Below are 16,984 nucleotides of genomic sequence, written 5' to 3'. Positions count from 1 at the left end.
ATTTAGGAATAATTGTTCAGCAATAAGCTGCACGTTTGTCTACTTTGTTTATCGTCGATTTTTTCCTTCTACTCACCGGTTGACAGTCAGTGAGCGCTACATGTCATCGCAATGAACGCTGATGGTGTTTGTGGTCCACGGTGTACATATTAAAGGTACGCGCTGGCAGTGCCAACAACACTTGACATGTATGTAATGATAGAATGTATGTAATTTGTATGTATTTCAATGTTTGTAAAGTTATGGCCGTCTGATAGTGAAGAGACGGCTGGAAGATTGTAAGAAATTTAATTAGTTGGTTTTGTGTGTTTTTTTAATGTTTAATATATTTTAGAGTCCGCAGAAGATGGTCGAAGGCCAGTAAAATCGACCGAAACGTCCGGACAGTCTGGCAAATAAGTTTTTAACTATTTCTCGCCGAAAACCAATCGATGAACTACCAGCACATCAAATCGCGGCGATTAAAACAATAATAACACTGCCGTGAATCGCATATCGGTCCCATTTGCATAGGAAATCCAGCAGAGATGGGACTGATATGCGATTCACGGCAGTATATTTTGCCACTTCCGTCGGGACCCCCCGGAACCGGTTCCGGAACACTACCGGTTCAGATATGGTCCGATACTGTTTTCCTGCTAACCGTTCATCAGGTTATCGTAAATGCCGCTGTTTGATGTGTCGCATGCATGGGTTTGGTTCTCCTTTATATTTGACCACTTCCGTCGGTAACACTACCGGTTCAGATATGGTCTGATACTGTTTTCCTGCTAACCGTTCATCAGGTTATCGGAAATGCCGCTGTTTGATGTGTCGCATGCATGGGTTTGGTTCTCCTTTATTGCTAATTTAGGGAAAAATTTCCGTTTTACGGATGATTGAAAAAGCTACCGCAGCTGTCAGATTGGTCAGACTACTGATTTTCACCAAGTTATCATCAATTGGGTCAAGGATGCCTTGGATACGACACCGATGATCATTGTTTGTTGTTGCTTTCCAGAGCAATTCACATTGCAAGCATACTTTGATTAGATCATCTGTTTCAATGATAGGATGATTTTCATGGCTGCGGTAGGACTTTGACAGCTACGGTAGAACTCGGCGGCTACCGCAGAGTGGAAATTTTTCTAAAAATCCGCAATATATTTGACCACTTCCGTCGGGACCCCCCGGAACCGGTTCCGGAACACTACCGGTTCAGATATGGTCTGATACTGTTTTCCTGCTAACCTTTCATTATGTTATCGGAAATGCCGCTGTTTGATGTGTCGCGTGCATGGGTTTGTTGCATTTTCATGTCTGGCCCCTCCCAAGGGTACCGGTCCGGAACACCTAAATGGCCATAACTCCGGAACGGCTGGACCGATCCGAACCATTTTCAATAGGAAACAATGGGACTATATGCCGCGTCGAATGAACCAAAACCGGTTGAGGTTTACTACCAAAAAGTGATGTGAGTTTTTTGTACACACACATACACACTAGCCCCTCTCTGAAGCAATACCTTCTTGGTGGTTCCGGAGAGACGTAGGGTTTGGCGATCATAGGAATGGTTTAGTGGGTACGAGAAGAGAGTAGTCCTGGATTTTACTTTTGTTGTAGAAGACGGCCTGTCAGACCTACACTACCCTAACCTTCGGTTAGGGTGTCTGTTGAGCAGATTATCCCCCTATGGTTTAGAAGGAAAAAAAAAAACACACACACACATACACACACACAGACATCCTCCCAGGATCCTAATTTTTAATGGACCGTGGTCTGCCCGCCTCCCGGATCCGTCTGGACAGTAATTTTACGATTGTTTGGGATACCTTCGGGGTGGTGGAGGAATTCGTTTACCTCGTCGAGAAATAAGATGCATCATCAGTGGAAGTCGGCCCTAGTACGAGCCCCAGAAAAGCTGCGGTTTAAAAAGATTCACCCACGCACCAGATGTACCATGTACAAAACGCTAGCTAATAAGACCGGTGGTCCTCCACCGACTCGTTCTCGAGCGACGATCTTCGGCGATGTGCAGGAGAACGGTGTGTGGCGGAGAAAGATGAACCACGAGCTCGCTGCACTTTACGGTGGACCCAGCATCCAGAAGGTGGCCAAAGCCGGAAGGATACGATAAGCAGGGCATGTGGCAGGAATGACGGACACCACCCTGCAAAGTTGGTGTTCGCGACAGATCCGGTTGGCACAAGAAGGAGTGGAGCGCAGAGAGCACGATGGGCGGATCAGGTGGAGCGTGACTTGGCGAGCATCGGGCGTGACCAAGGATGGATAACGGAAGCCACGAACCGTGTATTATGGAGAAATCAATAATCAGTTTTATCTTGAATTTGATGTACTACTAAATAAATGATAATTGAACGCTATCATACGCCGCGTTTCATAGTAACAAGCGCGGTGATGTTTTAGCACCCTATTCTGGAAGTAGCTCTCCAGTTGAACTGTTGAACGCATTCTTCACGTCCAGCATGACGATCGTGCAGTAGCGCATTCCCGTTCGCTTCTTTTGGAGCGCTATCTCGTTCATTTTGGTTACTGCCTTAATAGCGACCACCTTCGACCGACCCTTCCGGAAGCCAAACTGGTTATTCGAGTCATCTGGTTTCTCAGTATAGTCCATCAGCCTCGACAGAATGATCGGTACCCGGCGATTTCCCGGCGGTGTCCAGACAAGGCAGATAGTTTTATATGCCGACGGGTCCCATAGTGACACCTCTGGTTAGGGAAGTAGAACCAATCTTTGCCTTTGTCATCTGTCCGAAAATTCACCTCTGTATAGGCACATCTAAACATGTGCTAGCCTCGATGGCCGCCTTGATAGCTACTGTCGGGATACCGTCCGGACCCGAAGCCTTGTTCAACTTAACCGTTATGTGGCCGACAGGGTTCCCGGGTACCCAGCGCCCATTTAAAAAGCACGGTGTAGAAAAAAAGCAAAAAAAAATGTCGGACACATAACGGTTAAGGGACTTCGCTATTGCGATGGGCTAGCCCTTCGTCACCGGAGCGACCTCGCTTTGGCCGATTTGGCTATAGAGGAAGGGGGATGGTCTTGTATCGTGGCGCTGGAACAACGTTTTCACGATCTTCTGCGGGTGCTGACGAACGTGCTGACGAAGCGTTCTGCGGGTGCTGACGCGCTTCGTTTTGGACATGACTACTCTGTAGGCATCACCCCAAGGGGTCGTGTTGGCTGCCTGGCAGAGATTTTCGAAGTACGCCCGCTGATGCGCCAGATTACCTCTAAACGTTCGGATCACTGATCCTGTCCAACCCAACTAACATTTTTGCTGTATGAGAGCTTATGCAAGCTTTCTTCCAAAAGCGTTTGCTCCATAAGCTGTTATGCAGCTACTTTTGTTAGTAGGGAATACCTCTTCTGCAGCAATACTATTTCGAACGCGCGTTATCCAGAATATCGGCGAATATGTAGTAGGTGCTTCCGATGAAGTTAAGAGATATGTAGTTCCACGTGACGAGCTTCCAATATCAAGTCCTTTTTTGGCGCAGTATTAGACCTCCATTAGGCCATCAGCCACCAGTTCAATAAAAGAGAAATCGTCCACTGGATTCAAATTCTACCTAGGCACAGCTAGAATAATTCTAAATAATCTACATTGAAGATGAATAAATAACGTTAATTTCTATCCAATCACGTTCGATTGGTGCGCCATTTCATTGATTTATGCCACAAACGAGGTCTATATTTCTGCTTTAGCAAACCAACCATAAAGTACAAGAGCATCGATTAACAGAGAATCAATTAGCGCAACAAACACTGCTCAACTTGCTTGCGGTGGTAATTGAAAGCTTTTCCCTTCTCGTATTAAAACAACCTCTTTCACTAGTACAATCGCCTAACAGTACAGTATATCATCGCTTTCAGAACAGTCAACAATGCCGTACAAGAAAATCATCACCAATGAAAACACTGAGCACATTATTCCAAGCTAGACATCGACTACCATTGTTGGGGTTTCACCCGTCTATAACGTATTGAACTTTACGACGCAGGAGGTAGAAGGACGATATAGACTCCGAGCTCGAGGTATTCATTATGGCATCAATGCTTTTTATCCGTTATGCACATTCTCCCTCTCTATACACTTGCGACTTACGGGCAATGTTGAGACAAATTCTTTTGATTCCATCCATTTCATTTTTCCTCATCGTCCTGTGCAGTATCCAAACAAGGGGGAAAGCTAGCAGTACATATAATGATGATACAGAAAACATATTTTTGCTGTTCCCATCACATCGTTACGTAACAGCTTCATACTGCTTTTGGAAGCCCAACTCGTAATCCCAAATGTGTCAAAATGGGGAAAGAGCATGGGATACCTGCTTCTCCGAAAGTGAACCGAACGTCACAATGAATGCAGACAAATTTTAATGCCACAGAAGGCTCACCGATGGAGTTCATATTGAACAAACCCGTACATGGGAAACCCATTATCAATACCACTTGTGAAAACGGTTCTTTCTCAATGTAGGTACATATGCAGAAAGGGTAATGCTGTAATGAAATGATCCGTGATGAGTGGATGCAAAGGATTATTAGGCTCGTCTAGATCTGATGGAGAAAGGATCTGTTTGTGATTTAATCGTAGCTAGACAGGTTGTTTTCTCAGAAGGTTTTTGAAAAAGCCTGCAGAATAATTAAATTCATGAAGAACCGCTAGATTTTTTTGCCTTTAGGCTGACACAAATTTCGATTTTCTCTCATGTCACCCCCCCCCCCCCCCTCGGAAAATTTTGGTCAGAATTCGACATTTTGAGGGGGGATACAAATAAATTATTCAACAAATTTAAAAATTTTAAAGTGAAATAAGAGTCGCCGAGAAAATTTCTTAACAAATCCGAGGAGTTTTATGATTTTGCTTAATTGTTTGGGTAATTTTCCATCAAATGCATTTATTATTTATCATCCACCCCCTTGCCGAGTCAACGAGCAAAGTGACAAAAGAAGAAAATGAGATTTGTTCCGGCCTTATTCGGATCAGTTGAAAACTATTTTTGTAGCAGGGTGTGGTTCACAACAGCTCAAAACTAAAATATGTATTTTTTTGTAGTTCAGCATAATAAAGTAAATTATTTTATCTTACATGGATAGTTTCCCTCGCAACTAAAGTTCAGTGTTTGCTAGGGTCTACTGCAATCTATTTTGGCCTACAACATTTAGCAGTTAGTATTCAATTTAAGTTAATTGCAATCCATATTACCTGGTACAAATTATCCCCTTCTTCAATTTGCCCGATTTAATTCTAAGCTTCAAACAAGATTTAATCACTTATTTTCAATTATCTTCTCTTTAACTCCAACGCTTCAGCTTGCTATTGTTACGGTTCTGTTTACTATTTTTCTATCATGCCCACACGTGATTTCATTGCCATTGCTCAATGATATCTAATATAGGTGAGGCCAGTCTCGCGCGCATGTGTCGGTGACCGTTAGGCACGGCTCGACGTCATCGGTGCCTCTACAGCCCCTCCCCGTAACACTGGAGCAGGTTCTCCACCGTAGCCAGATTTACGCCATCGTATCTCAGGCACCGCAAGCTTCGCCAGAGGGCGTCTGTAGGTTCCCTTGGTCGTTCGGACCAGTGCTTGCCTGATCCTTCCGTCGGTTCCTGGTTTCACTTCTTCAACGATTGCTCGTATCCAGCACTTCCTGTTGTCATCATCGGCAACATACACAATCTCGCCAACTTCCAACGTCGGTTGTTCTTCGTGCCACTTTGTACGTCGGTTGATATGCGGTAGATATTCGACCAGCCATCGCTTCCATAACCGATCTGCAAGCATCTGTGATCTCTTGTGCCTGTCTCGTAAGGCCTCAGCTTCGCTGCTTGGTAATATGCAGTCTTCAGTCTCACCAATTGGAAGCCCTTTCAGGAAACTGTTCGGTGTAAGAGATCCGCTGTTCCCTGGCCCCTGAGGGACGTACGTTAGTGGCCGAGAATTTATTAAATCCTCCGCTTCAGCCAGAGTCGTCAACAGTATTTCGTCAGTTAGCTTGCGTTTATCATCCAAAACCTCCATTGCCTTCTTTACCGACCGGACTAGTCGTTCCCATACGCCGCCGAAATGAGGAGCCGAGGGTGGATTGAAGTTCCACCGCGTCCGCGAACTCGTCAACGCTTCTGAACAATCAACTTCTGTCTTCTTAACAACTTCCTTGCTTGCGCCGACAAAGTTGGTTCCGTTATCGGAAAAGTATTCTACCGGAATTCCGCGCCGACAGACAAACCTTCGTATGGCCATCAGACACGCTGTCGTGGACAGGCTATGAACAACTTCCAGGTGGATTGCTCTTGTTCCGAAGCACGTAAACAACGCGCACCAACGTTTCTCCTTGTGCCGCCCAACAGCGACGTTGATTGGACCAAAAAGGTCTACTCCGGTGTAGCTAAATGGGCGCATATACGGCGTTGTTCTTTGTACTGAAAGTGGCGCTATGTGAGAAACCACTGGCTTACACTTGTGCACCCTGCACCATACACATTCTCGAGCAACTCTTTCTACCTCTCTGCAAACGGCAGGGATGTAGAAATGTTGTCTTAGCTGATTGACTACTGTCTCCCAATTGGCATGTCCAAACATCTGGTGGTAGTATTCGATCAGTTTGGCCGTTATAGGATGCTTGCTTGGCAGGATCACTGGGAACTGCAGCTCAAATGGGACAAATTCACCTTCCTGCACCCTTCCATCCATCCGCAGCTATCTTCATCCAACACCGGAGACAACTTGAACAGCATGCTAGAACTCTCGATTTTGCCCGGCTTTCCTTCTCTGCATCTACGTAGAATCTTCACTTCGTCAGGATAGGATTCCTCTTGTGCCATTCTCCACAGATGTCCCTCCGCACGTTGGTACTCTTCTCTTGAAAACGATCGCACGACCATGGCCGACCTTTGAACTTTCCGAACTGCTCACTCCACTAGAAGCAGTTCGATCGACAATCCTTGCTGCTTCTTGCGGATGTTGGAGATGAACCGCAGAACACAAGCGATCGTTCGAACTAAGATATTCCACTTGGAGATTCTAGTGCAATCGATCAAAGCTTCTGCCCGTTCGATGTTATGGAATGAACAACTGGCCCGAAGCTCTTCATCTACGTTTGGTCGTCATTAGTAGCACCTAATTTGCACGCAAGAATATCCACAAGCATACCTGGAGACACCCACATGGCGAAGTTTGCAACTAAATCGACCATGTGCTGGTAGATGGCCGACACTTCTCGGACGTCATTGATGTTAGAACTTTGAGGGGTCTCAACATCGACTCAGATCACTACCTCGTAGTAAGTAAGATTCGAGCTCGGTTATCAACCGTGTCGGACTCTAAGAACCGACGATCGATGCGTTTCAATATCCAGCGTTTTTCAGCAGACGGTACGGTAGCTGACTATCACCAAAAGTCGAACGAGCGGATAAGTGAAATCAACGAGAGCGATAATCTCAAATACGGCAGTGCGGGAGGTGATAGGCACTGCTCGAAGACGACCTTGGAACGGGTGGTTCGACGAGGAGGGTCAGAGGGTAACGGATGAGAAGAATGTCGCCAGAAGCCGGATGCTGGTGTCTGGAACCGGACAGAGCAGGGAGCGATATAGGGAAGCGAGAGCAGCTGAAAAACGAATCCTCCGCAGAAAGAAAAAAAATCTATAAGGAAAATGTGATTGCTCAGGCGCAAGAAAGTATGAAGCAGAATGATATGCGGAGGTTTTATGAAACTGTCAATGGCGTACGGAGAAAACAGCGCCTTCTCCCGTCATGTGCAACGACCGTGAAGAAAACTTGCTGACAGACAAAACAATCCAATGGTGGCTGCCAGGTGGAGAGAGCACTTCGAGGAGTTGTTAAACCGTGGGAATGGAAGAGCGACAGACAGAATTCGAATCGACGACGACGAGAAACGAGTTAAGGCAGATTATGATCGAACATGGTGTAACGGGAGCGAAAGGATAACGAAAGGAAGGAACAAAACAGCCTCCGCTTAAGCGCCAGGCAAGTCGGAAACTTGCCGCGAAGGAGCGTGTCAATCTCAAAATCCCGTACCCGGCCGAGACCTCAGGGCGAGTCCTTGTCTTAAGCCTCCAATCCCAAAACCGAAACTTCTGATCGCACGGACTAAATACAACAACCGAAATCTTAACCAACTCCAGGGTGGACTGGTTTCCTTTGAAGGTTTGCCAAATCCAGAGCCTATTCTACCACGACCGCGAAGGTAAAACTTGATTAAAAGATCCCTTAGTCAGACCACAATTTCGTCAATTCGTCACAATACTACTAGGGCAGCGTTATTCATTGTTCGGGGGTAACATTTTATTGGATCAATTTCAAAATCCCTACTTTGCCTATCTCCATTCGATTCACTTAATCTAGGGTTAGTTCGATTTACATGGGTTCAGTTTTGTTCGAGCAGCTGCCCTTTCTCATACCTGTGCATGCTTCTGTTTCCTCACCTGCTGGTTGCAGTTGCAGTTGCACCAGCTGGAGGGGCCCCTTTAGGTAGGCCACGCGTCAGCCTTACCCGAGTAACGGTTCTCGCTCGGTGACGTCGGTGGTGAGTTGTCCCGCCGTGGTGAATTAGTGTGGGTCGGACTAACTTGTCTGTTCGTTTAAGTGTCACGTCAGAACGGCTCTATGACGCAACGATGATGATGACCTCATCGACCAACCTCGTGGGCTAGTTTCTCACAGGGCGTACCGAGCGGCCACTACACTCCAGGTTTAGACTGGTCCTGGGGGTTAGACCTTCGCTTGAAGGATTACCTTCAAACGGGTTTACACAAAATTAACTTTTTATTCTTGAGGAGCACAATTAAAATGTTTACCTGGTGTTGGCACAGAACTAATTTAACCTCTTCGTAAGGGTATGCGGTATGGGATTTTTTCAAGGCGAAACGAAACGAAACGAAATACAAAATTTCTGATACGATGCGGTACGAAACGAAACGGAATTCGTAAATGTTTCGTGAGATCGATACGAAATCCGAATTCACTCGGTATTTTTCGAAACGAAACGAAATTTTCGAAAAAGTTTCGCGGAATTTTGCTGTTACATCATTTTTTGCGATTTTTTACTGCGTGTTTGCGGTAACGTGTATTGAGTTTCCGTAAATACTCCCATCCCATTGCTTCATTTGCTACAGTGCCATTTATATTTTCAACATTTTTCGCGACGTATATTTAAAATTTTAATAATTCCACCACTAACCTGATAAGATTGCTTAAATGACTCAATAAGAGCACACCAATAATGCGTGCTTTAATGCCGTTTGTTTATCAGAAACATGAAGCAATGATATGGAAACATCAGCCAAATGTTTGCCAATCAAGTTTTGTTGGATAGCGTAACTTCTAGAGAAAGCCTAAAATCTAAGCCTAAAATTTATAGATGATTGAATTTATCGAAAAATACAAATAAAAGTCACATAGAAATTAAAAAGAATATTTAAGAAATGTGTGAAATGAACTTATTCGAAAAATATGACACAATCATCTCTAGGTATTAGGCCAAAACTTCAACCAGATAGATCTGGACTCGAACCTGGTGTGATGGTTGAAGTGCATGCCGTTTTCGGCGTAGGCGCCGAGGACCTAGGGTCAACTACCACTCCCAAAAGTCTTCGGGTCTTTCGATTCGAGCCTGTGGGTTCCGAAATAAACTAGCCTAGGGCTTAACATATTGTTACAACAGTTGAAGAAAAAAAAAATAAAAAAGATTTTTCAGAACTTATCTACCCAGCATATCAGTCGCATTCGACAAAACCCGAGCAGGAATGAATAACTGGCACATAACTGCAGCATACCAAGATAAGGTACTATTTGATTATCCTCGTATTAAAAATAGCCTGTTTTGGTATTGGGCAGGTATTGATTCATCGAAAAAAAATACCTCAACTAGTTATTGGTATGGTATTGAGGCTTGCTTGAGATATTATGGAAATATCGAAAATCCACCATTTGTATGGGGAAATTGTCGGTTATTATTGAGTTACTAGCTAACCCGACGTGGCTAGCCACGTTAGCTAGAAAAAATGTTTTTAAATTTCCAGTTACACTTCTTCAATGAAACTGTTTTCGAGAACATTCTAGAATCTCTCACCAGAATGCTTCTCTCTTGAACGTTTATCAATCTCCAGAATGTTCTCAAAATTTAATGAATTCTGATTTTCCAGAACTTTTCAGAAGGTCCATTTGACATTTTTTTTCTTGAACGTTGACAAATTCCCCGAATATAATCGGCTTTTAAACATTTGTTCCAGAAAATTCCAGAAGGTTAGTTTTCTTATTCTTTCTGAAACATTCAGTAACTTCTGGAAAGTACCTGGGAAGTTTAATGTTGCAGAATATTCTAGAGATTATTTCCGTTTTCATTTGTAATGCTCTGTAGCTTCCAGAAATTTCTCAAACATTTTATGAATTTGGTTGTTCTAGGACCTTCTTAAAAGGTATTTTTCATTCTTTCTGGAACGTTCACAAACTATCAGACACTTTTCGTAAATTTAAAAAAGTTTGCAGAAGGCCTTTGTCTTGTTTTTGTCCAGTAACTTCTCGAAAGTTCTAAGAATTTTGATTATCTAGAACATTTTCGTAGATTATTATTCTTCATTCTGAAACATTCAGTAATCTCTAGAAAGGTCTTGAAATTGAATGAATTTGGGTGTTCCAGAACATTTTAGAAGGCCCTTTACTTCTTTCTTGGACTTTCATTAACTTCCATAAAGTTCTTGAAATTAAGAATGAAAAGTGTACAGAACATTCCAAATAATTCTTCTTCTTTCTTTGATTGAAACGTTCAGTAACGCACAGAAAGTTTTCGATATTTGAGGAAGTGTGATATCCAGAATATCTCAGATGATTGTTTTACTTTTGTAACGTTCAGTATCTTTCAGGAGGTTTCTGGAAATTTTGTGAATTTTTATGTTCCAGAACATTCTAGAAGGTTCTTTTTTGGTTCCTTGCTCGTTCCCTAACGTTCATAAGTTTTTCCCAATTGGGGTTGTGTGCTAGTAGTGGAAAACTCAAATATAAGTGCCCAAATCAACTGTTTCCAGGCAACTTCCACCGGGGGAACATCAATTGGGTTGTTTAGTGAATTAAATATTTCCATTTTCTTTAGCCTAATCGAAAGAGCTCATTTTTCTGAGTATAAGGTGATTTTATTGCGTTCCAATTCCTTTGTTTTGATGGTTAATGAACAAAACAGTTTTAATTTCTGTGGATAGAATGACAGTTTAATCGATAAAGTGACAGTTCGCCCCGAACAAATATTTTTCTCCATACAAACTTTAAATGCATTTTAAAAATAGTTCCCGGGCACCAAAAATGATGAAATTTTGGATTTCGACTAAGTTTTGGCTGGAGATTCCGATTATGCAATAATCTGGATACCCCTAAAGAACCCAATTACATTGCTACACAGCAGTTCCTGGCCAACAAATGATCCAGTGGCCGCAACAATCGATTATTTTAACTATTTAATGAATGTAAACACTCAAAAGGGTCCACTATACGCACACTCAGGGAGGGTCCACTATAGGCACCGTCGGCGGCGTGACAGCTAACATGGAAATCAAATGGAGGGTCCACTATAGGCGCCAAGATATTTGTAAATAATCCTATAATGGACCCCGGTGGTGTCCATTATAGGCAACATCGATGCGTATTTTCAAATACGTATTTCACTGGAATAATTTATTAATGTTGTATGTTTGACGGTCTTAACATAAAGAGGGACGTGAAACTTGTCAAAAAAAATCTACTTTGGAACAATCTACTGCGCTAACATAGCTAAAAAGCCGCAGAAGAAAATTTCGATGGCTTAGGGGGTCCACTACTAGTACCCAAACCCTATAATAAAGTTTCATGCTCTAGAACATTCTAGACGGTTCTTTTCTAAAACGTTTAACAACTTAGAAGTGGTTATTAGAAGCCGAAGTTCTCAGTTAATAACTGAGCCCATGGACACTAAGCTGAGAAGCAGGGTTTGTCCCCAGTTGGGACGTTACGCCAAAAAAAAGGTGTTTCATAATGCTGCAGAAGGTTCTTCTTCTTTTTCTTTCTGAAGCGTCCAGAAACTTCAAGGGGATTCTCGAAAATTTAAGAAGTTCCATATTTTAGAGCATTCCAGAACGTTATTTATTTTCTGGAACTTCCAGAAAGTTCTTAGAATTTTAGAATATTGATGTTCCTGAACATTCCAGAAGGTTCTTCTTATTTTTCTTAGAAAGTCAAAAAACATTCAGAATGTTCTCGTACCTTTTAGAAATTTGATACAACTATGGTGAAACATTTCAACGAAACATTTCAAAGCGTTACGGACAGACAGACTGACAACGCTGGGATTTTATATATATGATTGCAATACCTGATGTCATTATTCACGTGATATTCGTAAAATATACACCTGTAATTATTTAAGGTATTTTACCTCTTATGTAGGGCTTCTTAACACCGACAAACCGACGTGTCAGCTTGTGGGATTTGGGGATAAATTTCTGGCAAATAATTCAAACTGAAATACGTTAAAACACTAGCTCCATCTATCCGATGATTTACACACTGTTCCGCATGCATCTGTGTGCGTGCATAGAGAAAAACAAGGTTAACGAAAAATACTAAATCACGAGTAAAAATCTAAAAAAATGTTTTGCCTGACTGATGGCTTAAATTCAATGCCAAAATTAATTAGCACAAATTATTTTGTTATTTTTTCATTTCTTTTGTCGTCTATCATTATGATTTCTATTGCCTCGTACTGAATTTGAATGTTTTTATAAAAATAATTTGGAATTGTTTTTGAGAGTTTATTTTAAAGCACAGTTTGCTAAATTACGTTTTTCGTGTATATAGTGTTTACATTCAGTTGTCAAATCAGGCGATCTGCAGCCACCGCTGCCTAGCTTTTCCAACCAAACAGACCGGCTATTGGAATATGGTTTCGGGACGTTTTATTTTATTTACGGCCTTGTGATTCCAGAATCCCCGAGAAAACATCCGGCAGGAAATCAAATTTGACGAGAGGCACTTGTGGAACGAACAGGTAAGTGATTATGGTGACTTCCATGGTGACTCCCATCAATTTAGGTAACCGATATGCCTTTCCAGCAGCATTTGTCGATCGTCACGGTTTGCGGAAATCCGATCAAGGAGTTGTTCCGAATGTGAGACGGAGAAATAGCCAGCGTCCAACCGTAATTCGATTGTTCCATAACGCCAGCCCTCATAATCAACACCAGAACACCAACCGTGGGTGGAACAGTGATATTGGATGCGAAGTGATGTGGAGTAGAGAAAAAATGAAATCTAATGGAAGAATTGGAAATCTAGTAGTGACGTGTGTCTTGCAGCTACGAATACAGGCCCTGTTGAAGCTGTGTTGGGACCAGTGCTGGAGTGAGGAGGTAGTTTGCAGATGAAGATTAAATTCGCGAATTTTTGAATAATAAAATAGTGAGAATGTAGTACAATCAATTGCAATCGTTTTTCAATGATTTTTATTTGAACGAAAAAAAGGAGATAAACAGAAATCTAGAATGAATCAAATCAAAACTGATAGCTTATCAACAATGTAGAATCAAAGAACACAAAAAAAAACAAAACTACTTTTCGGACGATTCTAACGGCAGGCACATCCGGCGTGCTTTACCTTTTCGCTTTACAGTTTTACTCTTGTTTGCATTAGTTGCCTTAACTTGTTTTAGGAAGCCCTGTATAAATGTATTAAACACTTTGTCGACTATTCGATCATAGCATCTCTGACAAACTACGTCCTTGAAAATGTCGTAGTTCAAACAGCTCTTCAAGCGGGTTTTAACACCTTTATGATTTTGATACAGAAATTTTCTGAAGTATTGCGTGAATGCACCGTAGCAAGTTAAGCCAATGGCATACAGATAATTGTTTGGTAGATTGTAGCTTCCGTTCCCAGTGGTTTGCTTGATCTTACAAAAATTGTACATTTCATCGTCGAGCGCCATACCATGTCCTTCTTCTATCAGCCTTTTGTGACAACTTTGATGAAACAGCCTCCTTACTGATGCTCCAAGAATGTAAATCAAACCATTCAACTCCTTGACAGGGATTTCTAGTGGTTTCGTTATATCTATCGTAGCATGTGAGTATTGAATGGTAGATTCTTCCGAGGATTCTTCGGTGCTGCACACCTGAGTATCGGTTTCATCCAGCAGTGGTCGAGCCAAGTCTTGTTCACAATTGCTACCATCGATTAGATCACTATTTTTCTCAACGATTGCGTACTTGAACGCTGCACCGAATTGTAGTGCATCGGGTGTATCATTACTTCCACATCGGCGGCGTATTTCTGAGAAGAGATTCTCAAGGCAGTCTTGCAACAGATGGTTTGTAGGAAGATACTCGCAGCTACACTCAGTTGTTAAATCCAGCCACAGCAATTTTAGTGCATTGATGTTATTTATGAATCCATCAACAAAGTTCGGATGCCGTTGTCTCATGGTCAGTTTTTTCGACTCATCACCAGCCTTAAAGTAAAATATTTAGCATTTGTGAAACATTTTATAAGGGAGAGGTCCTTCAAGTACGTTACGCTTTGGGCGGAGCAGAGGGTGGTGGCACGTGGTAGTTAAGGTGGTAAGCGCACTAAGCACAATGTGGTGTGACAATCCATACAAAAGTTTATATGTCTCATAAGCAGTGTTGCAATTTTTCGACAGGCCTTTATGATAGCGATATTTTGCTTTTTTCATTTTCTCCGTTTTGGTTTTCCTGTCAAAGTTGCTTTCCGATCAGCAACACGGGAGCGAAATGAAATAGGTACTCACACTCGCACGCAGCGTGCTGAAAGCGAGATCTGACAGGGCTAAATTTCCATTCAATTTTCTGTAGTTGAGTGTTTTCACCCGTGCTAACGTATAGGGCACTCACTCTCACAAGCCACCGCTTGAGACGAATGGCCTTTCAGCATGAGTAGTGTGTGGATGATTGGGAATTGATCTTGTTGGGTCGCTCACGAATGGAGCTCTCGGACTCTGTCAGTTCTCACATCGAGGAACTGAAAACGACCGCCGCAGTCATTCATTTTCGGCTGAAAAACAGGCACTGAGACTGATATTTTGCAGGACTGCTCATAAGTTTGACAAGGGAGGAGTGTGGGGTGATGGATATATCAAAAACTCTCAACTTTTGTACGACGTAATTTATGGACGATTCATAAAGAAATATTTAGTAATCACCTTTGAAATATCGACACACGTTTTATCAGTGAAGTACATCTTATTAAGTGTACATTTCACTGACTCCAGCAATTCCCAGTGACACGAATTTTGCTCGATGGCTGACTTATATACCTGTAAATCAAGATCTTTTATCGATTCTCAACAAAGTAAGTAAGAAAACGTACCTTTGAAACACAACGTTTCTGCCGCGTATTAAACGTATCAAATAGCTTATCAATCATGGCTACAAAGTTGGCTGTCTCTTTGGCCCGCTGCGGAAGCTCTCCCGAATCCGAGTAGTATCGGAGCGTAGCTGCCACTGACTCGCTGAGTGTTCGTGCCGCCATGGATACATTCATAGGAGAAAAGGGAGGCAATATAATATGCTTCTCTGTCAGTCTTGGTGCCAATCTGGGATTGGATACTGAATCCACCGCATAAAGCTGTTCGATGTCGTCAAAGCTAGCAATTTGACCATCAAAAACAGCATTGCACTTTTTCAGCATATTACGTGCGTTTTTCATGAGATGTGGCGAATCCCACATCACATAGACCCTTTCGCCGTCCACGGAGAAGTATGGGGTCTCGCTTCTTGCTCCTGCTTCCTTTGCCATCTTGATGTTAGTCGCAAATTGGTCCATGGCTAAGACTTTGGGAAAGAAACCTGCCTCTCTTACACGTCTAATGACTGCTTTAACTATCTCCAGTTGTTGTTCACTGCCGAGGGTGTTCTGTGTTAGAAAATATCCCAGTCCCTAGAATTATTATAATACATTTAATAATGCTTAATTTAGAATCATGCACAAATTACCTGTTTGAGATTGCTGAAAACTCCTCGCATCATGACTGTAACTGCTTCGCTAGCTAAACGTTGAGGGCTATTTTTTTCAACTTTAATTTTGGCCCCCGTATCTGGAAATCCGTGGAAAGTATCATTTTTTGCGGTGTAACAGAGACTAGATTTGATTTTCATGCCATCCATAGCAATGATTACCACGCGATCCTTTTCAGAAAGGTTGTTTGCTTTCTGTTTCAATTTTTCAAAAATGGTCCGATTCAATCCTGGACCGATCCGAATATTGTTTGTCCATCTTTTCACACTCCTTTTTGAGGGAAGACACAATGCCTTAGAACTTTTTATCATTCTGTAAGCTTTAGGTCCACAGAGATACGAAGATGTCGCAAATTGTCTTAATTGACGATTGTATCTCCTTCCCTTCGGCTTCCTGGATGCGTGGGTCAAACTGTTGTGAATAACCTCGTTCGTTTTAACTGATTTCAGGAGAGCTTCATCTGATTTAGTCTTATTTCGGATCTGCTTCAGGCTTGCGGTAAGCTCGCGCACTTTCGCCCGCAGCGATTGCAGCATAGCTTCTTTTCGCTTGCATTTTCGTTCAGATGCATATAAGCGCTTCCGGACAATTTGCATTTGCTGTTTTAACGAAGAATGTGCTGTCCTTTCCGATTTCAGTTTTTGTCTCAACACCGCTATTGTTGACTCAGATGTCGTATTGCCGTAATCGTTTTTCGACATGGAAATATTCGTAATTCGAGTGTCCAAGTTTCCGTGATCATGATCTCCCACATTGCTCCACTCAATGGGCCCGGCGGAGTCTACTATGCTGCTTCTGGATCGATCATGCGGTTCCTCCATTAGAACGGGTGCCATCATTTCATTGGACGATTCAATTTCATACGGCTCATTAGAATTTAAAACAGGACAATTGGTTCGGGAATCTTCGAGGTACTCAACATTGCAATAATGCTCCATTGCACATGCTTG

General features: G+C 42.5%; 1 protein-coding gene and 1 long non-coding RNA gene across 2 annotated transcripts; one reads left to right on the top strand and one right to left on the bottom strand.

Moving 5' to 3' along the window:
• Positions 1-12,451: 12,451 nt before the first annotated feature.
• Positions 12,452-13,480, top strand: LOC115261455 (uncharacterized). Its single transcript, XR_003894946.2, has 2 exons — positions 12,452-13,049; positions 13,115-13,480. It is a non-coding gene; the product is annotated as an uncharacterized LOC115261455 (long non-coding RNA).
• Positions 13,481-15,112: 1,632 nt separating this feature from the next.
• On the bottom strand, positions 15,113-16,417 carry LOC134284106 (uncharacterized). The gene is made up of 2 exons (XM_062842408.1): positions 16,013-16,417; positions 15,113-15,956 (listed from the first exon to the last, which is right to left on the bottom strand). Exons 1-2 carry the CDS (start codon positions 16,343-16,345, stop codon positions 15,351-15,353), a joined length of 939 nt encoding a protein of 312 aa, XP_062698392.1. The 5' UTR covers positions 16,346-16,417; the 3' UTR covers positions 15,113-15,350.
• Between the last annotated feature and the right edge of the window lie 567 nt (positions 16,418-16,984).

This window comes from Aedes albopictus, chromosome 3 (assembly GCF_035046485.1).
Source record: "Aedes albopictus strain Foshan chromosome 3, AalbF5, whole genome shotgun sequence".
In the NCBI taxonomy this organism is placed as follows: Eukaryota; Metazoa; Arthropoda; class Insecta; order Diptera; family Culicidae; genus Aedes; species Aedes albopictus.
The sequence above is the reverse complement of the archived record's forward strand: the minus strand, read 5'-3'. Positions and strand labels throughout refer to the sequence as shown.

Coding starts and splice junctions, on each gene's coding strand:
- LOC134284106 (XM_062842408.1), bottom strand. CDS start 16,345: ATGATAAAAAGTTCTAAGGCATTGTGTCTTCCCTCAAAAAGGAGTGTG. Junction 15,957..16,012: donor TTTTCAGCAATCTCAAACAG/GTAATTTGTGCA, acceptor TAATAATTCTAG/GGACTGGGATATTTTCTAAC.